The sequence below is a fragment of the Engystomops pustulosus genome, chromosome 9 (assembly GCF_040894005.1).
Source record: "Engystomops pustulosus chromosome 9, aEngPut4.maternal, whole genome shotgun sequence".
In the NCBI taxonomy this organism is placed as follows: domain Eukaryota; kingdom Metazoa; phylum Chordata; class Amphibia; order Anura; family Leptodactylidae; genus Engystomops; species Engystomops pustulosus.
In genome coordinates, this window is record NC_092419.1 from 29,951,348 (window position 1) to 29,978,529 (window position 27,182).

Sequence of the window (27,182 nt, forward strand, 5' to 3'; positions counted from 1 at the left end):
TTGGGGGCCTGGTAAAAAAAAAATTCCGTAGAAGAGATTGCCTTTTCATGATACATAGATTGAACAGGTAAAAACCTACAAAATATCAGGTAAAATAAGAAATTATTTGTGTAGTCAGATAAAACCTCATTTAAAACATCACTCATGAAATGTCAGATCTCTGTAATACACAGAATATTAGCGTAGAAATATCACTAGTGTGAATGTGGCCCTTCAGAAACTACAGCTGTGTGTGGCTACTCCACCGTCCACAGTCTCCCCACACATACGACGGACTAATGCAATTATTGGTGCCTGTAGGAAACAGATTCTGTGTCTGTTTGCATGAACTCGAGGATTTATCAGGACCTGCCAAATAAATGAACGAGAAGGAGATAATCTCATTACTGGAAAGACATCATTCACTCACAATCCCAGAAAAAAAGATAAATCCATCTGTGTTTTCGAGCCTAATATTTAGGCATCTGGTTCTACAGGAAGTGTCACCAGGACAAACCACTACTACGAGCCTGGGACATATCAACTTCATTCATCTAATACCGTATTTTCCGGACTATAAGGCGCACTTAAAAGCATTGGATTTCCGTGGAAATCCAAAGTGCGCCTTATAGTCCGGTGCGCCCTATGTATGGCGCTGGGCACAGGGCAGCGGACCATACTTACATAGGTCCCCGCTACCGGAGATCTCCAGCGGGAGATCTGCTGTCTCCGGTAGCGGGGACCTATGTAAGTATGGTCCGTTGCCCTCCTCCACCTCCCCCTCACCTTCTCCGCTCACCTTTCCCGCGTTCCCCGTCGCGTCTCGGCGTCGCGTCGCCGCGTCCCGTCGCCGCGTCACGTCACGTCGGGTCTCCGCCACGCCCCCGGACCTCCGCCACGCCCCCGGCCGCCGGACCCCGCGCCTTATAGTCCGATGCGCCTTATATATGTAATTATTACATATATAAGGCTCATCGGACTAATGCGCCTTATAGTCCGGTGCGCCCTATAGGGCAGAAAATACGGTAATTCTGTATAATTTGTCAATGTACAAAGATGACAGATGTATCACCATGTAATTGACAGATGTGATCTCCAACAATTTTACAATGTTGCAATTTTTGTCCGATTAAAAAGTCACTATTCAATAATAAATGATAACTACTTACATGCTTTACTCTAATGCATCAGCACAAGTCAACTTGTTGGACATCTATTAGGCCCAATTTTGCCAGTTAGATGTTGTCTCTTTTTGCAAACTTTTTGATTGACCCTTTTCTGTTTCCATATTTTGTGTGTATTGCCATTAACAGTACGAAAAAAAGGAGTAGATCGGCACTCACTGGGTCCGTTAAAATTCGCAGCAATTTTATTCATCCGTAATTAGGACAGTACACATAACGGCAGATACAAAGATAAGGTGCTGTACACAGGTTACATCTTACGCGTTTCAGACCATTAGGTCCTTAGTCATAGTCATCTCCATTGTATAATATTTGATGGATTTTTGTAAGGGGTGCACCAGGCCACTAGAACAGTGTTTTACCAAAAAAACAAAGTATGAACAGAAACCCTTAGCCAAAACCGTGATGATCATAATTAGAGCAATGACAGCAATTACAGCAATGACTATAGAAAGATTACATTTTTCTGAAGGTAATAACAATAACTAATCAGTAGTAAGTGCACATGCCTTTGCTTTGAATGACTTCAGCACATCTGCGGCCACAGGATACTAGTCTCTCACACTGCTCTGCTGGGATTCTGCTCACTGTTCTTCCATTCTCTTTCACATTTATTTGCTGTTGTGGGTTTCTTGGCCATAACTTTTCACCAAGGATTTTCCAGAGGTTTTCTATTGGGATTAGATCAGTTGCAGAATACAAAACCCTAAACCATGGTACTTCCTCCACCACCTTTCACTGACTTCACTACACACTTCGGTTTCAGTCTTTCCCCAGTTTGTGGATGAACTTAATGTTTCCCATCAGATCCAAATAAATCCAACTTGCTTTCATCACTAAAATGAACTGTGGACCACTTCTCCTCTGTCCACACAACATGCTCCTTAGCAAAGGTGAGTCTAGCCTTTTGATTCTTTCGGCTAATGAGAAGTTTGGTCACAGCAGAGAGGGCTACTGATACAAATGCCTTTAAATGTTGAGGCACTGTATGACGTGACTGTGTTTAGTGCTGAACTGGCAAGCAACTTCAGCTCCAGTGTTGGAATGATTACTTTAAATTACTGTGGAGATAAAGATTCTCTGCATAAGGCTACATTCATATGGACATATGCCCTTATGCGCTGGAGAGGAGGGGTGACTCCCTCCCCTCTCCATAGAGATGCATGGCGCACGGCTGTGCACACCGGAAAGATAGGACATGTTCCATCTTTTCCCTGTGTATGGAACAGTACCACCCATGTGCAGGAACCATATCGCTCCGTGCACCTATTGCCGTCTATGGGAACATATGTATGGATGCAAGCTGTATATATGGTTGTAGCCTTATTCTGTCCTTTCTTGCAATTGTCTTTTGAGGGCAACCAGCCTTTTTGAGGGACTTGAATGAGTTTGTGATGCAATATTCTAGAAAGCACAGACCTGGAAGACCAACATCTCTTTGTGGTTATACAATATGGCCACAATAATTCAGTATGGTGGATTTATGAGAGTGATATGTGGTGGTTTCCCCTGGGGTTGATCTGGGAGGAATGTTTGGTTTTATTGTCTCCAATGGTTGGTCTAGGGCCAAATCTTCTTTTGCCACTTAGCTAGGAGGTTGGCGGCGGTGTCATAGTGTCATGTTTTAATAAAAATTTTTATATCTTTCAGATTCTATTCAAGATTCTTAATAAAAGCTGTGACCATTCACCTTTCCATTTAAAAATCTCTCTGTGTTTTATTTAGTTAGGTGGGTGTTCAGGCTGAGGGAATTTGGTTTCTTCCTGGGCCCGAACTCAGTCATTGCCATGTCATGATCATTCTCCACGGCCCTCTTGGTGGGAAACTCCTGGGCTCCAATGAGATTGGAGAAGACTCTGAAAGCCATCCTATTTGGTCTTAAGCCCATTGCCAGGCAAGTTTAGTCCAAAAAACTCTCTCCATGAGCTTGCAGGATTTACCAGACTGATCCAAAAACCATTGAACTAAACTTATTATATCCAGTCAGCTCAGTAATTATAGGTTGGATCCAGTAAATTCATCACTGGGAGGGAATCAGCATTAGAGTTAATCATTGTGGACTAGGTTATGCAGCCCCTCTTGTAGGCCTCATGCACATGACATAAATGTAAGCCATGTACTAGCCACACAAACACCTAGCAAACATCTAGCTCACGGCACACGCTGACTTCTATTGCTCACGGTCATGTTGCGGCGCATGCACCATGTCTCACCACATCATGAGCGTGCTGATAAATTTTCAATGGACATCGGTAGAGTAAGGGGAGCTCACCCGCTAATGTCCTACAGGCCACTAGCAGTGGCACATGGCCCTTTGGTTGCGGTCCGCAAACTGCACATTGTGTGAATGAAACCTAAAAGGATTATTCTCCAAAGATTATGACACAGGCTATACTAAACTATTCTACTTATTATTATTTAAAAAAATAAAGGGAACAAGTCAAGAGGATAAAAGTCCATAAGTCACAATCAACCTGATACCCAGAACCACAATGATGTCCTTCTATATTATGGAGAAAAAGAACTTTCAATGGTCGATTCAAATGCCCTTTAATGGTTCATGGGGGAGGAGAAGAATGAAATTGGCCCAAACAGTAGCCTACAGGACTAGTATATGTCATCAAATGAGCTACACTTCAGCAGCTGTCATCATGACAGGTTCACTGTAAAGGGGCCCACTGAGGCTCTGTCGCCCAGTGGCCTACTGAAACCTGGAGCCGGCCCTGCTTAGTGCATATATTATACTTACAGTTACTGGAAGGTATTCTAATATGCCATGGCCTAAAAAGAAAGATAGTGCGAGTGCCCTTGGGGGTCCAGGACTGTTGGGAGATGCCATTGGCACCGTGGTTGCAATTGCAAGGGGGTGTTGGGTGACTAAAGGAGGTCACTCCCTCAATAGCCATTTAGGTAGAGTGATCAATGTCTGACCGTTGTGTCTAAGGGGTTAAACATCTGGGATCAGGGGTTTTCTTATTCTGTGTGTTAGTGTTAGGACCTGATGTCCTGCAATCTTCTTCTGATCAGAAGAGGAGGACTCTATATTACTGCCTCAAAAAGCTAATAGGGCAGTCGTTAAGGTGATAAGAAGAGCATAGTCACCGGATCACTCATAGGATATAGTTAATGAGGAACAGTGAAAAACGGATGGCGCACTGCTACAAAATGGTCAAGAAATGGTCTTCACACTGCTTTTTTTCACCGTTCATGTGCAGTTAGCCTCAGAGTTTGTCATTTCGTGAGGAGCACAGTACTCATTACTAGGTACAGTATATGGCAACCGTGGTCATCTGAAGAAAAACATCCAAGCACAAAATTCTTACAAGCATTGATGAGTGACTATCCCTTTAATTCCACATATACATGTATCCATACTAGTCGTCTGCTGATAATAGATGGGGACAGTCCCTATAGAAACATCAAACACTGCCCCCACCACTGCCTCCCGCACAGCTCTCCATCTCCCTTGTGACAGGCAATTTGTTTTTTTGAAAAGCCCTCTGTGCTTATCATAGTATGGGGTCCGTCCTGCCCCCCTTGTCCTACCTCATTGGCTGCGGCCACACACATCAGACAGACAGCCCAGAGATCTCTATATAGACACATAGTCATCCATCCAGCAGCATTTATCATACAATCACTGGGGAAGAGGATTTCTAACTTTATGGATCTTTTTTTTGTGACTTTGGCTGATCCATGCGCTGATTAGATACATGAGGTCTGGGGACACTACTGTGCGATCAGGTATGAAACTGTATATTACAGGCCTCTCTTTTATTATTTTATTATTTACATTTTATTTAAAAAAAATTGCAAATAAAAAATATTATATGGGGAAATTAGCATGCAATATAAATGTCCTTATAGATAGATATATAGCAGTGCTGAGTTTTTTTCATCTCTTTAATGTGTAACTTGCAGATTAATTTATTATAAATTATTATAGAGTTATTATTAAGCTACATGACATACTCTGCTCTGCTACATATGATTGTCTATATATATATATATATATATATATATATATATAGGTATAGGTATAGAATGGTCTATCGGTTGCAGACTAAGCTGTAGTTTTAAGTTCAAAAGTAATGTGGGTCTATAGTGAACATAGGAACTCAAAAGGATGAGAATGTCAACTTTTGCAGCACGGTGGCTGAGTGGGTAGCACTTCTGCCTTGCAGCGCTGGAGTCCTGGGTTCTAGTCCCAGCCAGGCCAACATCTGCAAATAGTTTGTATGTGCTCTCCATGTTTGTGTGGGTTTCCTCCGGGTCCTCAGGTTTCCTCCCACACTCCAAAACATACTGGTAGGTTGTTTAGATTGTGAGCCCCATGGGGACAGGGACCAATTTATCATGCCTTGTGCAGCGCTGAGTAATCTGTGTGCGCTATATAAATAAAGAATTATTATTATTTTGCAGTAGAAGTTTGATGGATGAGCGGCTGGCCAACATCATTGACACTGCTTATCCATACAGTGGCACCGCTTATCCATACAGTGGCACCACTTATCCAAACCTGGCTATGGGACTAGACAGAACTAGTCCAATCTGCTTCATACAGGTCTCCCTGATAGAAGAAGACCACTGAGGGGGATATTTTCTTGCCCATTTCATTGATATTTAGAAGTAGATATGGATGGCGCCAGTGACCAGGAGGCTATAAATATTTCTGTAAAACTTGGACCAAATCAGAAATATTCGTCTGGTGCTCCCTTTACCGGTTCTGTCTAAGGACATTTCACACAAGCACAAAAAAATGTCCCCAATCAGCTTGGGACTGATTTATATTTGGGTATGAAAATAGGTGCAAAAAACAGATCCGTTTCCATGCTGTTACCCCTTGTATCTAGTGGGGTTATCTATTGCCAAATCTGTATCCATCGAATTCTTTCCCAGATTTGGCCGATATTTATTTATTTAATTTTTCATACTCGTGGTGTTTTTTTATCACTTTGTATATAGGTCAATTTTGGTTTTTGTTCCATATTTAAGGTCCATATAGGTATTGTTTTAGTTAAGTTGTAGAAGTTGATGGGTTGAATTAAAAGTGATATTTCTGTAAAGTTTACAGAAATTTTATGTATAAACAGGAAAAAGACCTATAGGCCTAATTTTTCAAGTCGGAAAAACTTTGTTGCCAGTAACCAATTACACTTTAGCTATTATTACTTAAACTTCTGAATGTAAGCTCCTCTGTCATTGGTTTTTATGAACATCAAGGATGGTTTATCTTTCAGAAAGGGACATCTATATCGAAGAGTCTAAGAGCAAAACTGTTCTAGTTGCCAATGGCAACCAATCAGAGATCAGCTTGAGTATTCCCACGGGAGTTTATAAAATTAAAGCTGCGCTCTGATTGGTTGTCTTGAGCAACTAGAACAGTTTTGCACTTCTCATAAATCCCCCTCTATTGCCTGTAGCAACCAATAAGAATTTTGACATTCAGAGTGATCATATCCCATTTATTCAATGTTATTTAGGTAACAAAAAGCCTGAACTTTCTCCACTCTATTCTCCACTGAGTTTTTATAAATGAGGCAAAAATGGGTTTAGTTCTCTAAATTGATAACACCATGGATCTGTGCCTTTCTGTTGGGTTTAAGGTCCAGTCACCAGCGTTTTGGCTTATTTCAGGTATTAGTTAACTTGTTTCTATAGCTGTCATAGGCTAAACCTATCTCATGTGTCAAATTTAAAGGGAACGAATCACTACATTTTACCTCATCAAACTACCAGTCCCCTCAGGTATAGTATGAAATGTCCTTTCTAGAATTCCCTATTGTATGTGAAATCTCGCATGTTTCCCTATAAAAAAAAAAAATCAAGAAAACAAATGGATGTGAAAATGAGCAGAGTCATATTTTACCTGAGATGAGTCACTTTTAGAGGTTGCAGGAGGTTGGGGCATCACTTAACCCCTATCTTCTATAGTCACTGAAATCTTTGGATGTCATGTAAAAGATAAGAATCTCATCTTTCAGATCACATCAGACTTGTGGTTCTGCAAGCTACAGAAGTGGAGATTCAGGCGGTAACTGGATCCTTTTCTATCCTGTTCTAAAGTTCACAACTGTGCACATCATTTTTTGGGGAAAAGTGACTTTTCTAAGATCATTTGCATATGACTATGTGATTTTTTATCTATAGGTAAATGGGGGAGTTTGAACATAAAAGAGGGAATTATAGAAAGGACATATCATACCCAAGCTGAGTCTACTGGTAACAGCTGGTATCAGAGTCCTTTGAAGTTCTGGGACCTAGTGCAATATATGTTACAGGACCTCCACCTACGAAATGTAGAGGAAAACCCTTAGGTTGACGGCAAGTGCATGTCTGTTGCCTCTGCACTCCCATAGCCCATAGTAGCTATAGTAGCTAGGAAAATACAAGTGGTCTCGGACTGATTGCTGTGGGCTCTGGTGGTTTTTCAGGCTGCTGGGACATCCAATGTATCCACAATTACAGGCTTAACTTAAAGCTGCTGCGCTCCTTAGAAAAATGTGTATAAATGGGTAAATGATACATTATGGGCAACCCAAGGTTTCCAGATCTTACTCTATGGATCTCAAGTTACAGCCCTACTATAAGTCTCCCCAATGTGAATACACAGGTGGTGTGAATGTGTGGCCAACAGTCCTTTCACTTATACAGGCAGTCCCCAGGTTACGTACAAGATAGGCTCTGTAAGTTGAATTTGTATTTAAGTCAGAACCGTATACTTTATATTGTAGCCCCAGCCAAATTTTTTTTGATCTCTGTAGCAATTGGATTTTAAAAATGTTGGGTTGTCATCATAACCAGGATTAACAGTAAAGCTTAATTGCAGACACCTTTGATAACTTTTATAGGTGTTTATTGTAGCCTAGGACTAAAGTATAGTAAATTGCCAACATCCAGAGGTCTGTTTGTAACTAGGGGTCGTCTGTAAGTCGGGTGTTCTTAAGTAGGGGACTGCCTGTATTGAACTTTTTAATGCATTCTCATAAGTGGTGTCCCAACATGCATCTCTATTCAGAAACGTTTCAGACCCCCAGCAATCATTGTAATGGCACCTATAGAAGTCTATAGTCTAAAGCCATATTCCTCCCAGGAGATGCTTTGTTTGAGTTCATAGCAAATTCTGGGTGGAGACATGTCCCATCAATTATGTTTTAATTGAAATGAATAGGAGATGTGAAAACTTCATAATGAGATCTTTGTTCTCATTCCATGGGCCTAAATTGTTTTATCTCCATCCTGATTTGGAATATAACCATGTATCCTCCAAGAAATTGATTCTATGGTCTGTGAAATATTACAAGACATGGGAACCATGCTGGAAAATAAAAGAAATATCTATGCACTTAGCATAAGCCATTACCTCCGGGGTTTATTACTATACTATACTATATTATACTATATAACTAATCATTTCCCCCATGAAATTAGGGACAACGGGATGTCGAGACAAGACAATCATAGAGTATAAAACGTTAATCTTTATTCATAATTAAAGAATGTTAAAATAGCTTAAGGCCATAGGTAATGGTACACAGAAAGGAATTATCACCATTACTACATACGAGCACAAGCGGTAATAAACTATCATGTGCCTATACAGGTTCAAAAAATTGGATACATATAGAGTGGATGACAGAGGTTCAAAAAAGAAAACTTTCGGGGTTCACATGGATAATGTTATCTCATATCGGCTTTGCTAAACTAAAGGGAAAGCGGAAACAGTAACACTAGCGTAAGGAAACTCTGTCTTACCCATAAGTCAGTCCACGCTGCTCAAATACCAGGGATAACACCATCCCCAATACGGGTTTCGGCTGGAATCGCCTTTGTCTGGTGATTCCAGTTGAAACACGCGTCAGGCATGGTGCGGCTTGTGCACCATTGATGACATGTTGGCACCACAATTTAGCCTCTTTTCCGACATTCACACTTTTTTTCTTTCTGTCGCTCAATTTGGGCGTAGCTTTTCAATCTCAACGCTTTTCCTACACTTTAGTTTCCTGACACTTTCTTGGTGCAATTTTTAGGGTATACTCAGACCAACAAACAGCAGGTCTACCAAATTCTATGTCTTCTTCATGAACGCGGGGCCTTTTCAGACACTTTTCAGTCACTTTTCAGTCATGCGCTAATTTATCAAGCCCTTGTGACACAACCTAAAATGGCAGTTAAATAAACCACACAATTAGTATGCCAAAAAACCAGACCCTGTGCCAAAAATAATAAATGAACCCCCTTGGGTTCTTGTGGTAACAGTCATATAACCTTAGGGGATTCATAAGTTGTTGCTTCAGTACAAGAGATAATATATTATACAAGTGTAATATGGTGGTTCGCCTGGTACAGATTGTACATTGAGGCCTATAAGTTTCAAGTTATGCCTGATTTGATTAACCCATTAGGTCGAGGCACATGTCAAGTGATATACAGTATCTACATTTATGATGTATTCTAAGAAACATGTTTCTTGACAAGAATACCTCTGTACATATGGCTCACAATGGAGATCCAGATAAAACAAGGCCCCATGCACCTCCTTGGTAGTCTTAATATGGTCCATTATAAAATGGAGCCATAGTATAGCATTGTGCACATTTTGGAAAGGTTCCTCCTTAAAATGCTCCAGTCTCCTATATACATTACATACAGCAGTGATTGGAAGTGACTATTTATCTCAGATTTATGACTTTTTACCTCAGAATAAATTTTTATTCTTGGATATAGCCTCAAGGTTTAGACATGTAATAGTAGGGCAATTTAGGACACCAATAACCTATATAATAGTATAGCATTGTGCACAAGCACTTATGAACATTTTATAATGGCTCTTCCTTAAAATTTTCCAGTCTCCTATATACAGCAATGATTGGAAGTGACTATTTATCTCAGATTTATGACTTTTTACCTCAGAATAAATTTTATTTGTGGATATGGTCTCAAGGTTCAGGCATGTAATAGTAATAGTAGGACAATTTAGGACACCAATAACCTATAATAATAGTAAAATGTGGCGCATAAGCCCTTATTTTTTAAAAGTTGCTTCTTAAAATGGACTAGAAAGGACTATTTATCTCGGATTTATGACTTTTTACCTCAGCATATATTCTTATTCTTGGATATGGTCTCATGGTTCACACATGTAATAGTAGGACAATTTAGGATACTGATTACCCATAAGATAGTATTATCTAGTTCTCAATTTCTCAGTTCTAATGAACATTTTATAAAGGTCTCCTCTATGCCACTAAAAAATATTTAATTTTAATTTTAAAAAAAAGTATACCAATATGATAATTTTGGATTTTACTACTAAATTTAATAACTTAATGTCTGTGGAGGCCAAAGAATAAAAGTGCCACAATGGCTGCTTTATTCTGCAGAATGAAGGACATTATTCATGACAAGAGGAATGATCCCTTGTATGATGTAGACACAGTATGATTCCACCGCCTCTAGCCATGAAGGGGTATGTGCTGATGTGGCTGCTGCCGCCATCAGATGGAATATAGACTGCCATTTACAGCGCTATGATTACAGCAAACAATCCCGCCTTTAGTCGAAGAAAGCCAAAATAAACCCGCAACCCAGTTCTATTTTATAACCTTCCATTCATGAGCAGATTCTGGATTAGAGATTTCTAATTGTAGATCTTCTATTTATAACTGGATTGAAAAGCAGTAAATTCCATTGCTGAAATGATCTATATATATATTTGTAGTAGTGAATTAATAGGATTGTCAGCTTTGTAAGTCCTCACAATGATGTGAGCTTGTTTTATAGTCCTTGATATTTATGAGCTGCCGGATCCTCCTTCACACCCACGGTTGATTGACAGCACCCTCCCTATACACAGAAATTGAGAGAAACCTGAATATCAGCCGCAGGAGGTCAGGAAGCACCTGCCACTCTATGTTGAGTTAACATTGTAGATTATACCCATCCTGTTGTGGGCCAAGATGTCCAAGCACCTTTTCAAAACCATGACTTTTAAGATTTTCATAGCCTCACTGAATTTTGTAATGACACTAATTTGGGGATACAGTGAATTAATTGATGAACTTAACTGGGGGTTTAAGTCACCACTATAATTTTAGTTTTCTACTTACAGACCTATTTCGACTTGTTTTTTGTAGGATAAGGTGAATTTTAAATTGGTTATATGTTGGGGCTTATGACTTTGTGAAATAGTTTTTTGTTTTGTTTACTTTGCACAGTGGTTAAACAAAAATCAGTGTATTTTTTATGACCTATACCGTGGGGACTAAATATTGGTACAAGTACTCCAGCACATCCACATCCCGTGGACGTGCTGGAGTACTTGTACCTTTGTTTGCCATATAGAGAAGGCTTCTGATTCTTTCTGCACCAGGGCAATTGTGCACTACATTGTGGGAACTAAATGTTGTTTTACACATATAGACAACATTGTAATTGATGTGGCAGTATCCTCTATGGAGTGCTAGAGTGAAACACTAACCTCTGCACGGAAACTCATGACTATAGCATCTAAAGAGTTAACCACTAGATCCCCTCTTCTACCAAACTCCCTGCATGCTAACATAGTATTAGCAGTAGGTAGGGAACTGGGCAGGACATGATTAACCCCAGGATCAATCTTCAGGTGAATGGAGCAGCGCCTATTTAAAACCTATTAAAAACTGGACCAGTTTATAGTAATGCAGTAGGAGCCAGGGGTTAAGGTGTTTTCCACGACCATCCTATGAATAATTCAGATTAATAAGGGGTCTGAAGTCTGGCACTCTCACTGATCAACACCAATTGCATAGTGTTTACATAAGTACAGTAGCATCTTCACTCCTTACCAAACACAGTGCTGTACAGTGTAAAGTGGCTGTACTTGGGATTGCAGCTCCCTCCCTTAAATTTGAATGGAACTGAGCCGATGTATTGCCATGTAACCTATAAGAGTGACATCAGTGGCTCAGATGAGGTTTAAAAAACTCATGTGCCTCTGGATTGGATCCCAATACAATAAATCATAAGATTTAAATAATGAGGCCTATTTTTTTAAATATGTAGATAAGGTTAGTAATATAATGAGCACTGAACATGGCGTCATAAGGATAAGGACACTAAGAACAGCCGACTGCTATGTACTATATAAACTTCCATGTCCAGTATGGGATGTCCACAGGGACGTCAGCCTCGAGTATCCTTCCCTAGCAGCTGTCTAATTATTAGTCAAATGGAAGATGGCAGTGTCCCCAATAATACAGAAATGTGACTTTGCTAAAGATTCATGCACCAGACTTGGTTCTGTCACGGAGACACGGTCTGAGGCTCCATTTACATGTCTGTAGATGGGAACTGTGAGCTAGCCGCAAAAACGGCTTGCCTTCTCCACCTAGACTTGTGCTACGACTCGGACTACGGCCTGGGTGAGCACATAGACGTGTCAATGGAACCATCAATATTTTACTGAAGACACTTCTGTTCTAAACGATTGGACTTATGTCCCACACAAACTCGAGGTTCTGAGACCTTGATGAAGCTTGAACTCACAGCATCCTCGATAACTATGACTTTGGGTCAGAGAACAATATAAACATATGAACCCTGTAAAGTGGATCATACATTTTATATAACTGTTGGTCAAATGTTTGCCTGGTTGATAGCAATTTCTACTATCTCCCCCAAACACATGAACACTTTGCAGAGTATGAACATTTTCTAAAGGGAGAGTGGGTAGGCCTCTGGTAGTGACTATGGTGATGATTTATCTTTTTTTAGTACAAAGGCATTTGTAATGTTGAGGTAAAACACACTTATTCGTTTGTTCTGTCATATGTCGTTGCATCATACATATAGGTTTCATTCACACCTGTGTTCAGCAGGTTCCGTTCCCCTTATATTATTCACTGGTGGAAAATAACTGCAGCAGCCCATGTATTTTTTTATGCTACAAATAACGAAAGCATAATGGAAGGTGAACAGGGCCTTAGGTAGACCGTCATTTAGCTTTGCCAAAATCTGTATCTTCAGCTTTAGTCATCCACGTATGTGGCCACCTTATATGTTGACTCTTGTTGAGATAAAGAGGACCTATTGTATGTGTATTGTATCGTCCGTATTCCAATTCTAATACCAGGATCCCCTGTCTCTACATGGGGATGGCGAATTCATTTCAGCCAGCAAGTTGGCCAGGATAAAATGTAGGTGGACCTGACTGGACTTCAAAATTTGGCAATGGAACACGACTTAAGGATTTAGGGGAAACATTGTGTAGAAGTTAGAATATGGCCTTTTATCCATTATCATGTATGTTTTTTGACTTTCCCTCTTGTAATATCTATGTGTGCCTGAACGCTCCGTGCTCCACTGGCGACTGAGGTTTGGGTTGGGTGATTGTCATGTGTTATCTTACTTTTCGCTCAGTCAATTCTGGTGGAAAACTGATGATCATTGACGACTTCTTCCAGCCACAAACCATGTCAAATGATGTCTTCTTCTCCGCTAACACATCACTGCAGGCTATGTTGCACAATCTGTTATCAGAATGTTTATTTTCCCATTCTAAGTTCTTTTTCATTTATTCCAGGAAAAGCTTCTTCTTTTTTTAAATCTGAGATCTGAGGTTTGATCTTAGAGTGTATGTACCCAATCCAGACTTTATTTTAATACATCCTCTATTCCATATATGTAAAGAAGTCCCCAATCTTCAAGGTTTGTCACATGTCTTAGGTGGTCCCATTTGCCCCTATTTCCCTTATATTAATTCTTAAAAATTTGATTAATGGATTTCAAGGAATGGCCAAGTGTGAAAACTTACTTAAATCAGAATCAAAGAGAACTGAATGGGGGAGGTCAAGCAGAGGCAAAGAGGTCAAGTTAATTCCCCTGATTCGGGAAATTGGTAGAGTTCCATCCTGACCTTATCCCAATCTTAATACAAGAGTATATAACTGGGGAACCCTCTTAGCATTGACTACTAACTACAGTTCACTTCCTAATACTACACCATAATTTTAACCCTTTCACAACATTTTCAGTTTTTGTGTTTTTTATTTTTTATTTCCCGCATTCCATAAGCCACAAGTTTTTTTTCCATTTACTGAGCTGTATAAGGGCTTATTACTTATGAGTGGCACACAAATTTGTGCAATCTACGGGGAAGCTGGAAAAAAAATTGACAAAAGAACGCAACTGCACCAGTTTCTAGCGTGTTTTGCACTTATGGAGTCCTGCATAACTATGCAGTCCAGATAACACATCCCCTTCTATAGGTCATTATGATAATAGAGATACCAAATATATGCAGTTTTGCTATCTCTGAAAAAATTCAAAACTTAGCGGGAAAGTAGTTTCACTTTTAGAACTGTTATACCTTATATCACTTTTTATTAAAATTGTTATGGGTTGCAAAACTGTAAAATAAAAAACAGCGGTTTGGACATTTAATGTGTACTATGGGCATTCCCGATGGGGCTTTCCCATTTAATTTAATTCATCCGCTATATATATATATATATATATATATATATATATATATATATATATCTTTATATATGCATTTATTCATTTGGATGTTATAAAAAAAATCATCTGTGGGAGATAATTTCCCATATATGTAGTTATATTGCCCTTTAGAAATAAGATAGCTGCCCTTGCATACGACCACCACTGCACCCGGGCTGCAGTAGCCGGACATGGGCTATTGAGGTGTCCGAGCAACTGGATTCCACGTTCATTAGCACAGGACGATTTTGGGACATGCAGTATCTCCCAGCCATTTCATTTGCTAAAACAATTTGTTTCTTTGTACAATCACTCCAGCAGCGGTGGTCGTATCCAAGGAAAGTTGTCCTCCATTTCTAAGGGATAATACTGCTACATTTATGGGAATTCATCTTCACACAGTCAAATTCTTTAATTAATAAGATCCAATTGAAAAAATGGATGTACAGGCAGTCCCTGGGTTATGTACAAGATATGTTCTGTGGGTTTGTTCTTAATTTGAATTTGTATGTTTAAGTGGAACTGTATATTTTATAATTGTAACTTAAGACAAATATTTTTTGGTCTCTGTGACAATTGGATTTTAAAAATGTTGGATTGTCATAAGAACCAGGAGCAACAATAAAGCTTCATTGCAGACACCTGTGACAACTGTTATAGCTGTTTATTGCAATCTAGGGTTAAATACAGTAAATTACCAACATCCAGAGGTCCGTTTGTAACTAGGGGTTGTCTGTAAGTCTGGTGTTCTTAAGTAAGGGACCGCCTGTATATGGCAGATGAAATAAATTAAATATGAATATCCAGATGAGAACATCCCTTTAAATAATTATTCAAAATTAAATAACTTTGCAATAGATCTTGATTAAAATAAATGCATCTCCATTGTAATAGACAATTAACACGTTGAATGTTGATCACCCATACACATAATATGGCCCTTAAAGTCCCACAATATTCAACGTGTTTGGCTTATTTTCACTCCTATTGTTTCCATGTGACCATGTTTTAGTTGGTATTGTCTCATTTTATTTGTTTATGCCCCCCATGATTTGTAAAAGGATGTGGAATATGATGATGCTATATAAATAAAGATTATTATTATATCATTTATGTATATGAGGACCTTAAAGGGGTTGTACAGCCTATTGATATTGATCATGTATAGGTTATCATTATGAGATTAGTGAAAGTTCAACACCCACAACACCTATGATCAGCTGCTTTATGCAGCAATAAGAGCAATGGTTGTAGGTAGAAGTAAGTGGCTACTGCAGCTCTTCTTTCATTTTCTTGAATCGGAGTTGAGCAGTACACATCTCCATCACACAGTGGATAGAGGCGACTACTATACTGGTGGCTGAGACCAACTCATCATGAGAGGTCCATATGTCAGACCCCATTAATCCGATTTTATATCAAAAAGTTGGACAACCCTCTTAATTTCTATTCAAAATTCTTATAGTACAAATCATTGGCATACAATATATTAATAAGCATCACGATGGACCCATGAACTTCGCAAATTTGCAGCTGTCCATTCCTCTAAATTACCGTATATACTCGAGTATAAGCCGACCCAAGTATAAGCCGAGGCCCCTAATTTTACCACAAAAAGCTGGCAAAACCTATATTTTTTTACTCAAGTATAAGCTGAATTTGGGTTTTCAGCACATTTTTTGTGCTGAAAAACTAGGCTTATACTTGAGTATATATGGTACCTTTCCACCTCTAAAGAACTTGGTAGATGTTTCAGCTTCTCTGATCTTCTCCTCATATGCTCCCCTCATAATAGGCATCATGATCGTTTATTTTCAGGCCTTCACCCAATTTTTGTCTTTTCATAACTTTCGAGAAACAATGAACCGTCTACTAAATGCAAGTCATTATCCCGCTCAAATCTGATTTACACTTGGTAATAAAGTGTAGCCACCTTGGGGCATGTCTTGCTGATGTCTGAAATACTAATAACGCTCAATGCTCTTCTTGTACTTCTGTTCAGAAAGGCCTATTCATATCATGTTCTACTGGCTGCTTACCATAGGTCATCAAAGCTTGGATTCACTAGTCACTACATGAGAAAAGCCTAGGGTGAAGCAGGGCACTCATGACCTTGGACAATAAATGATGCGCCTCCAAAGACAAAGGTTTATTTGTACGTTGACTGCGAAAACCACATTATGACCAGAAGATAAGGGATCTCTGTGGTTCATGTGATTTTGGAAATGTAAATAACTTGATCAGTAGGACTTCACCAATGTAGGACTGGTGGAGGATCTGGAAAGGATGACCAAGGTGCAGTCAGTAGTGATTTAATGAAGAACCTGTTCTGTATATTCAACACCAAAAAGTAATATCCAAAATGCTTTGTCCCATTATATTAAAACTGGGTTTGCGTGTTTCGGGTCATCACAACCAATATTTGTATCCATAAATAAGCAACTTTGCAAACAGATTGTCCTGTGGGCATCTTTGCATCATGTACAGGCTACTACTTAAGAACACCCGACTTACAGACGACCCCTAGTTACAAACGGACTGCTGGATATTGTTAAATTACTGTACTTTATTCTTAGGCTTAAATAAACAGTTATCACAGGCGTCTGCAATGAAGCTTTAGTGTTAATCCTGGTTCTTAAGACAATCCTACATTTTTAAAATCCAATTGTCCAATAGACCACAAAAATTCTGGCTGGGGTGACAATTATAAAGTATACAGTTCCGACTTACATACAAATTCAACTTAAAGGAAACCTACCATTTAGAATGGCAGGGGTAAGCTGTAAGTACCGAGCACCAGATCAGGGTGAGCTGGTGCCGTTACTTACTTTCGTTAGTGTTATAAACCGCGATATCGCGGTTTTAACACTTTTTAAACTCTAGACCAGAACAGGCTTCGGCGCATCGTGCGCGTGCCTACATAGGAAATAGCGGAGATGTTGCGCGTGCACGGTCGTGCGCAGCGCCGAAGCCTCTCCTGCTCTAAAGTTTAAAAAGTGTTAAAACCGCGTAACCGCGGTTTATAACACTAACTAAAGTAAGTACCGGCACCAGCTCACCCTGAGCTGGTGCTCGGTACTTACAGCTTACCCCTGCCATTCTAAATGGTAGGTTTCCTTTAAGAAAAAAACCTACAGAACCGATCTTGTACGTAACCCTATATAACTATGAGGCTAGGACTCTTGGTTGAGGTTTCATAGACCAAATATGTAAATGTGAATGAACCCTTATATTCTGGGACTACAGACCACCAGAAAAAATAAAGTTACCTATGTAGTAGCCTATTTACAGATTATGTACGGACTAGGGCCCCTTTACATCCGTGATATATATACAAACATGGGCAGATGCTACAAGATATCTAAAGATGGTTGCCTCAGGGCTACATCAAAGTATGGCACGAAAAGAGTGAATACTGGCAGGCCTACCTCTTGCACCTTGTTTTCTTCCAAGTAACCCATCCTGGTCCCTTGTTGGTCAGTCTAAGACTGTTTTTGAGGTCACTTGCACCACTAAAATTGTTCTAAAAGCTGCATTTTATTCTGATTCCTACAGAAATTGTAATTTAGTAACTAATGGAGTTAACGTTTATGTCAATGTCTTTCTACTCTCTACAGATTATTGATGTAAGAGACATCAGTCGGAGTCTTTTCTGATATAGCAGCTGCCCGTCTTACGATGCCTCCTGGATCTTTTGCAATTTGGATCCTGTGCCTACTTGTGGGTGTTTCCAGTCAATATTCCCCGACGCCACTGTCTCTTGAGGAGATTTCTGAATTATCACACACAGCAGACCAGGGTCAGCCTGGCAACCTTCAGATAGACACCAACCAACAGAACAATACTGACAATGACTCACAAGAAAACTTTGGAAGAATGCCACCTCGCCCACCACCTCCTTGTCTATCCCACTTCAAGATCAAGTACGCTTTCAAATATGTCACCACCGTATTGTCCTGTGTTATTTTTCTGGTGGGAATTGTAGGAAATTCCACCCTTTTAAGAATCATATACAAGAATAAATGCATGAGAAACGGACCCAATGTCCTTATCGCCAGCCTGGCACTGGGCGACCTCTTCTGCATTCTCATTGCCATTCCCATCAATATTTATAAGGTTAGTTCATTTGGATTTTACATTTATGGTTATCACATTTTATATTTTCAAGACAGGTACTAAATGTGGCTCCTCATATAAGTCAAGTGGGTGCAGAACCAGTGGCGTAACTAGGAATGGCAGGGCCCCATAGCGGATTTCTGAATGGGGCCCCACTCACCCCTTAAAAAAATATACATACAGTATATACACTCCCATATATAGCCATGCATCATATACATAGACATACGGGATATACACATCACATATGCAAACACATTTAGAGAATATACACATAACAAATACATACATATAGCATATTTAAACAAAATACCCCAGATGTCGGGGGCCCCCTGACACAGTGGGCCCCATAGCAGCTGCTATGGCTGCTACACCTGTTGTTACGCCCCTGTGCAGAACCTTCGATAGCTTACAGGAAGTCTTATCCCCTCCTTTCTTCCACATTAGAGTACACATTTTTGTTAAAGAAAACACCCCTTTATGGTGGCCAGAAAACCTTTAATAGCTTATCATTTGGAATTGACTGAAAGCTATCCTATCCTGTCACCCATATGCATGGATTCTCAAGTAGGGCGAGTATTCATGTGAATAGAATAGGGAAGATGAGTAACCCTAAAAGGGGCAAGTAACATTCAAAATTGTAGTCAATGTTTAGTCTAACCTGTGCAGTAACCCTAAAGGGAAATTTGTATCTTTCCAAGTGGGGCATCCTAAGCTCTTCATACACTTACATAATCAGATGGAGTCAATAGAGCCCCTAGACATCAAAGAGTGGAAAAAGCCAAATTCTGATGAACATCTTTCTATTTGCAGCTGCTGGCAGAGAACTGGCCATTCGGGGTGTATGTGTGCAAGTTGTTCCCCTTCATCCAGAAGGCATCTGTTGGGGTCACAGTGCTCAGCCTTTGTGCTCTCAGCATAGACAGGTAATGTCTAAGCAAAAATAAACGTCTAAACAAACTAAGCATAAATATACAGTATTTTTTGGACTATAAGGCGCACCGGATTATAAGGCACACCATCAATAAATGCCTGCTAAAACGTCTAGGTTCATATATAAGGTGCACCGGATTATAAGGCACACCTAATTATAAGGATGAATGACCAGCTGCTGGCAGACCTGTGCACAGTTCGAGGCAGCTGTTGTCTGTAAGTACGGTTCATATATAAGGCGCACTGGACTATAAGGCGCACCTTTGATTTCTGAGAAAATCATAGGATTTTTTTGAGCGACTAATAGTCTGAAAAATACGGTATTTAGCAATTACTCACTACTTCTGCTGGATATAGATATTGATATCCCCAATTACAGGACATTATTCATCTTGTACTGCCTGAGATACACTCCAGTGCTAATCTCTCAATTCTGCATACTGTCATTGGAAACAGACTACACATTTGTTCTCAGACACACCCCTTACAGTTCAGATGGTTGCAAGAAGAGAGCTACTTTTCTCCACATCCATTTCTAAAATGTAAATCCCCATAAAAAGTATATTCATGATAGGAGAATTCTGGGAGATTTCAAGCACAATTAATTAGCATAGTCCTGGACTACTTTAGTGAACTTCTAGCGATACTTGTTTTAATATGTACAGTAAATCTGCTTTTGAAACTTAAGTTATCCTCAGAAACTTTCTTAGACTGATCCCGAATTAACTATTTTTTTTCACATCATTTCTCAGATATCGAGCAGTGGCCTCCTGGAACCGAATTCAGGGCATTGGGATTCCAGTGTGGAAGGCCATAGAACTGACCCTGATCTGGGCTGTAGCCATCATCTTGGCAGTTCCCGAGGCCGTTGCCTTTGACTTGGTGAAGTTGGAGTATAGGGAGCAAACCATGTTTGTGTGTATGTTGCCCAGGGAACAATCCTCAAGATTTATGACGGTAAGAAGCCTAGATAATGCACCATCATCCTGTTATTTGTTATCTACATCATCTTATGGGTTGTGTATCCTATTTGTGTACCTACAGTCTATACTGCTCTTGTATATGGCACTTTCATAATAGGGGCAGGAGGAACATATACTAACAACACAATACTTCTCTGTTCCATAGTTCTATCAAGAGGTGAAGGTCTGGTGGCTTTTTGGTTTCTACTTTTGCCTACCCTTGGCCTGCACCGGAGTCTTCTACACCTTGATGTCCTGTGAGATGCTGAGCATGAAGAATGGGATGAGGATTGCACTTAATGATCATATGAAACAGGTAAACCCTACCTGAAGCTGAATGTAATAGATTTTCCAACATAGGCATGGGGTGGAGCTTATTTAAAGGTTTCCTTTTCTTAGTGGTCTATTTGTACTGTCATGATATGTATCTCATATTGTTTCAGAGAAGGGAGGTGGCTAAGACAGTGTTCTGCCTGGTGGTGATCTTTGCTCTGTGTTGGTTGCCTCTTCATGTAAGCAGTATACTGAAGAAAACCGTGTATGATGGGACAGACCCACATCGTTGTGAGCTGCTCAGGTAAGATATCCCCCACCTCTACACTGGTATATAGATAGTGCTGTATACAGAGGTGTATATTAGGTAACAAAGTCAGTGTGCTACGGACAAGACATTGGGGCAGAGTTACTAGTACTTTTATAGAATTTTTTTTAGACGTAAAAAGGCACAAAAAGTTGTATATATCTCATGCGATGCTCCTCTACACAATGATCTATGCAAATTAGCTATCGTTACAGAAAAAGCTCTATTTTTGGCATCACCTATTGCCTATAAATCAACGTCCAAACCTTTAAAAGGACCATGAAACAAAAAAACTTACCTGGGTGAGAAGCGATTGGTTAGGCTTGCGATAGGTTTTTTTTTAACTATAATATTTTGCTCCGGTTTTATGAATATGACGCAGAAGTTACTCATACAACAGCTTAGCCTCTTACAATCATAGCAATAGGCCCTGTCCTGGGAGGGGGCAAAGGCTCCTCTTCCATATGTGCTGGATGTTACTGAAAACACTATGTAATACTTGTACATATCCCTAGATTTTTGCTCACATTAACCATATTTCTTTAATTTCTCAGTTTTTTCTTGGTCGTGAATTACATTGGTATCAATATGGCCTCGCTGAACTCCTGTATAAACCCAGTGGCTCTCTACTTTGTCAGCAGAAAGTTCAAAAACTGTTTTCGGGTAAGATGACTAATATATTATTATTAATATTATTATTATTATTATTATTATTTTATTATAAACCAGGACGGGGCAGTGGAATATCTTGCAAAATACATGTTTTTCTAAAATCTCCTACCACTTAGAAGGAGAGAAAAGCGATATTTTGCATAAATATACATCAGATCCAAAATCTGAAAATAGGCCCTTACATTTTTGTAAAAGCTTTCAATGTTACCAAATTCAATCACTTAATGTGAGTATTGAAAACTTTGCAATAAGAACAAGAATGCCATCTTCAGAGGGGACAAACATTACACCAGCCCCTGCTGTGTGAGAGGCGGGGACTCACATTACACCAACCCCTGATGTGTGAGAGGAGGGGACTCACATTACACCAACCCCTGATGTGTGAGAGGAGGGGACTCACATTACACCAGCCCCTGCTGTGTGAGAGGCGGGGACTCACATTACACCAACCCCTGATGTGTGAGAGGAGGGGACTCACATTACACCAACCCCTGATGTGTGAGAGGAGGGGACTCACATTACACCAACCCCTGATGTGTGAGAGGAGGGGACTCACATTACACCAACCCCTGATGTGTGAGAGGCGGGGACTCACATTACACCAACCCCTGATGTGTGAGAGGAGGGGACTCACATTACACCAACCCCTGATGTGTGAGAGGAGGGGACTCACATTACACCAACCCCTGATGTGTGAGAGGAGGGGACTCACATTACACCAACCCCTGATGTGTGAGAGGAGGGGACTCACATTACACCAACCCCTGATGTGTGAGAGGAGGGGACTCACATTACACCAGCATCCGATGCGTGAGAGGTGGGGACTCACATTACACCAACCCCTGATGTGTGAGAGGTGGGGACTCACATTACACCAGCCCCCGATGTGTGAGAGGAGGGGACTCACATTACACCAGCCCCCGATGTGTGAGAGGAGGGGACTCACATTACACCAGCCCCCGATGTGTGAGAGGAGGGGACTCACATTACACCAGCCCCCGATGTGTAAGAGGTGGGGACTCACATTACACCAACCCCCAATATGTGAGAGGTGGGGACTCACATTACACCAGCCCCTGATGTGTGAGAGGAGGGGACTGACATTACACCAACCCCTGATGTGTGAGAGGAGGGGACTCACATTACACCAACCCCCAATATGTGAGAGGTGGGGACTCACATTACACCAGCCCCCGATGTGTGAGAGGAGGGGACTCACATTACACCAGCCCCTGATGTGTGAGAGGAGGGGACTCACATTACACCAACCCCTGATGTGTGAGAGGAGGGGACTCACATTACACCAACCCCTGATGTGTGAGAGGCGGGGACTCACATTACACCAGCCCCTGATGTGTGAGAGGAGGGGACTGACATTACACCAACCCCTGATGTGTGAGAGGAGGGGACTCACATTACACCAACCCCCAATATGTGAGAGGTGGGGACTCACATTACACCAGCCCCCGATGTGTGAGAGGAGGGGACTCACATTACACCAGCCCCTGATGTGTGAGAGGAGGGGACTCACATTACACCAACCCCTGATGTGTGAGTGGAGGGGACTCACATTACACCAACCCCTGATGTGTGAGAGGAGGGGACTGACATTACACCAGCCCCCGATGTGTGAGAGGTGGGGACTCACATTACACCAGCCCCCGATGTGTGAGAGGCGGGGACTCACATTACACCAGCCCCCGATGTGTGAGAGGAGGGGACTCACATTACACCAACCCCCGATGTGTGAGAGGAGGGGACTCACACTACGCCAGCCCCCGATGTGTGAGAGGAGGGGACTCACATTACACCAACCCCTGATGTGTGAGAGGAGGGGACTCACATTACACCAGCCCCTGATGTGTGAGAGGAGGGGACTCACATTACACCAGCCCCTGATGTGTGAGAGGTGGGGACTCACATTACACCAACCCCTGATGTGTGAGAGGTGGGGACTCACATTACACCAGCCCCTGATGTGTGAGAGGAGGGGACTCACATTACACCAGCCCCTGATGTGTGAGAGGAGGGGACTCACATTACACCAACCCCCGATGTGTGAGAGGAGGGGACTCACATTACACCAGCCCCCGATGTGTGAGAGGAGGGGACTCACATTACACCAGCCCCCGATGTGTAAGAGGAGGGGACTCACATTACACCAGCATCCGATGCGTGAGAGGAGGGGACTCGCATTACACCAGTCCCCGATGTGTGAGAGGCAGGGACTCACATTACACCAACCCCTGATGTGTGAGAGGTGGGGACTCACATTACACCAGCCCCAATGTGTAAGAGGAGGGGACTCACATTACACCAGCCCCCGATGTATGAGAGGCGGGGACTCACATTACACCAGCCCCCGATGTGTGAGAGGCGGGGACTTGCATTACACCAGCCCCCGATGTGTAAGAGGAGGGGACTCACATTACACCAGCATCCGATGCGTGACAGGAGGGGACTCGCATTACACCAGCCCCTGATGTGTGAGAGGCAGGGACTCACATTACACCAGCCCCTGATGTGTGAGAGGCAGGGACTCACATTACACCAGCCCCTGATGTGTGAGAGGCGGGGACTCACATTACACCAGCCCCAATGTGTGAGAGGAGGGGACTCACATTACACCAGCCCCCGATGTATGAGAGGCGGGGACTCACATTACACCAGCCCCCGATGTGTGAGAGGCGGGGACTTGCATTACACCAGCCCCCGATGTGTGAGAGGAGGGGACTCCTTTAAGATTTTAAAGTTGCTCCCCGTCCCACCCCCAGGGGATAGGAGGCTGAGTTTGGTATCATTAAATATATTTTTGGAGAATATTTGACACCTTTATTTTTAGTTTTTTGATGTGTATTTTGCAAGATGTTCCACCATGCTGCCTTTTTTGTTACACCCTGTATACATAATGCCATACTTCCACCCCAAAAGCTACAAATTCAACAGCATTTTTCCCGTTAAGGCTTTAGCCGCCCATTTTTATGCCTTCATAGACCAGGCATTTGCAGTCAAATAAATAACCGAGAATTGGATCTTTATCTGGAGCTTACATTTCCAACATCTGCTTGTGTCTCCTGTACAGTATCCACAAGCCTGATGCTGTTTAAAAGATGAGATTCTTATCTGTAATATTATACCAAAAACACGTCTCTAGGTACTACAGGTCCAAATACAGAGATGTCTAAATTTCAATTTAGTACTGGTATTTAGTAGGGTAAAAGTTGGTTTTATATATAACATTTATGTTTGTGTCCCTACAGTCTTGCCTTTGCTGCTGGTGCCACAGGCCAAGTCTAGCCATAACCCCTATGGATGAGAAAGTTTCTGGAGGAAAGTGGAAAGCCAACGGCCACGACCTGGTTCTGGATCGCAGCAGCTCTCGCCTGACAAACAAATATAGCTCTTCCTGAAAAATGTCTCCCCAGACCCCAATTTATTGGACATAGATCCCCATTTTCTACCTTGTTGCTCACTGAAATTCCACTGAAAGACCTCCAGTCTCAGCGAGCACCTCGCATGTGACGTTCCCACGTCTTCTGGACCACCATGTAGGACTGTCTCATGCTTCATGGTGGTAACAAGTGCCTGCATTTGTATAAATCAGGAGAAGGAATTGTCCATAATGAAGGAAAGCTAGATCTTCGAAAGAATTTGCGATCTAAAAAAGAAACTATGATAAATTGTAAGCTCGACCACCATCAGTGTAAAAATGCAACTTCCCCTCTAAGGGAGCACACGCTTATAAGATGAATACAGTAGCCAATGTTTTAAATTTGGATGTAATGACATGGCCCAATCAGATTTCCTTATGTACATGAGGGGGAGGGGGGGGGAGTTACTTCAAAAATGTAAATTACTGTCTCTTTAAATGAAGTTCGCCGGTTTGGACTTTCTAGCACTGCCATTTCAATGTATGACGTAATATTGCTGATTATTTTTTTTCTGACATGGGAAATTAATGTGACTGGGTCATGCCGATTACATTTTGTCTGTACTTAGCTGATGTAGGTAAAGGGAACTTGTCAGTCTAACGCAGGCAGCATATTATAGAGCAGGGAGAACTAACCAAATGTACATAGTGTCCTATCTGTCCTTCTGTTAGCCTGTTATAGACCAGAAAGAGCTGAGCAGATTGTACATAGCGTCCTATCTGCTGGCAATGTATTATAGAGCAAGAGGAGCTGAGCAGTTTGTACATAGTGTCCTATCTGCAGGCAGCATGTTATAGAGCAGGAGGAGCTGAGCAGATTGTACATAGTGTCCTATCTGTCCTTCTGTTAGCCTGTTATAGACCAGGAGGAGCTGAGCAGATTGTACATAGCGTTCAATCTGCTGGCAACCTATTATAGAGCAAGAGGAGGTGAGCAGATTGTACATAGTGTCCGATCTGTCCTTCTGTTAGCCTGTTATAGGCCAGAAAGAGCTGAGCAGATTGTACATAGTGTCCTATCTGTCCTTCTGGTAGCCTGTTATAGGCCAGGAAGAGCTGAGCAGATTGTACATAGTGTCCTATCTGCAGACAGCATGTTATAAAGCAGGAGAAGCTGGGTAGATTGTATATAGTGTCCTATTTACAGGCAGAATGGTATAGAGCATGACGAGCTGTGTGGATTGTAAATGGTGACCTATCGGCAGGCAGCATGTTATAGAGCAGGAGTTGGTGGGTAGTTTGAGTGTCCTATCTGCAGGCAGCGTGTTATAGGACAGAAGAAACTGAGCAGATCTTACATAGTATCCTTTCTACAGACAGGGTCTTATAGAGCAGGAAGAGCAATCAGATTGTAAATAGGGTCAAATGTTTAGGCAGCAACTTATATAGCAAAAGGAGCTGAGCAGATTGAACATAGTGATTTCAGGATCACTTTAATACTATTGTTAAATCATGGATTTAATCCCTAAGTAGATTTTGGGGGGATTTATGACCACATTGTCTGTTTTCCTGTACTACATTTTCCTCAACAGCTACGTCCATATCTGTTGTTAGGATATGTTGGGTGGATTCACAAGGTGTCCTTATAACGTAGGGTTAGGGGGTAGCCTACTGTATGCTCACCAGGAGATATCCAGGGCTTACAAACATGTCCTTAGGTGCACAGGAAATCTACAGGCCGGGTTGCTTTTAGCCATCTTTCTATCATGTAAAAACTTGCGACCACTAGAAGTCAATATAGTCTTATCATTGTATTGTCCTTGTCCTGTTCTGCTCATCGTGGTGGTGTGTATGTTTTAATATTATTGAATTAAAAAAAGATTTTCTTTTTGTATTAAAAAATGTAT

General features: G+C 41.3%; 1 protein-coding gene across 1 annotated transcript; it reads left to right on the forward strand.

The window, feature by feature from the left end:
- The first annotated feature begins 4,749 nt into the window (after positions 1 to 4,749).
- Positions 4,750 to 27,176, forward strand: LOC140076797 (endothelin receptor type B-like). Its single transcript, XM_072123509.1, has 8 exons — positions 4,750 to 4,907; positions 18,260 to 18,758; positions 19,572 to 19,684; positions 20,444 to 20,648; positions 20,820 to 20,969; positions 21,097 to 21,230; positions 21,788 to 21,896; positions 25,166 to 27,176. Exons 2-8 carry the CDS (start codon positions 18,321 to 18,323, stop codon positions 25,313 to 25,315), a joined length of 1,299 nt encoding a protein of 432 aa, XP_071979610.1. The 5' UTR covers positions 4,750 to 4,907; positions 18,260 to 18,320; the 3' UTR covers positions 25,316 to 27,176.
- The last annotated feature ends 6 nt before the right edge of the window (positions 27,177 to 27,182 follow it).

What these genes read in the sequence shown, in the direction of transcription:
- LOC140076797 (XM_072123509.1), top strand. Translation starts at nt 18,321, where the DNA reads ATGCCTCCTGGATCTTTTGCAATTTGGATCCTGTGCCTACTTGTGGGT. An exon ending in TTCCCATCAATATTTATAAG is followed by an intron (nt 18,759 to 19,571) that starts GTTAGTTCATTT and finishes TTCTATTTGCAG; the next exon opens with CTGCTGGCAGAGAACTGGCC. An exon ending in AATCCTCAAGATTTATGACG is followed by an intron (nt 20,649 to 20,819) that starts GTAAGAAGCCTA and finishes TCTGTTCCATAG; the next exon opens with TTCTATCAAGAGGTGAAGGT.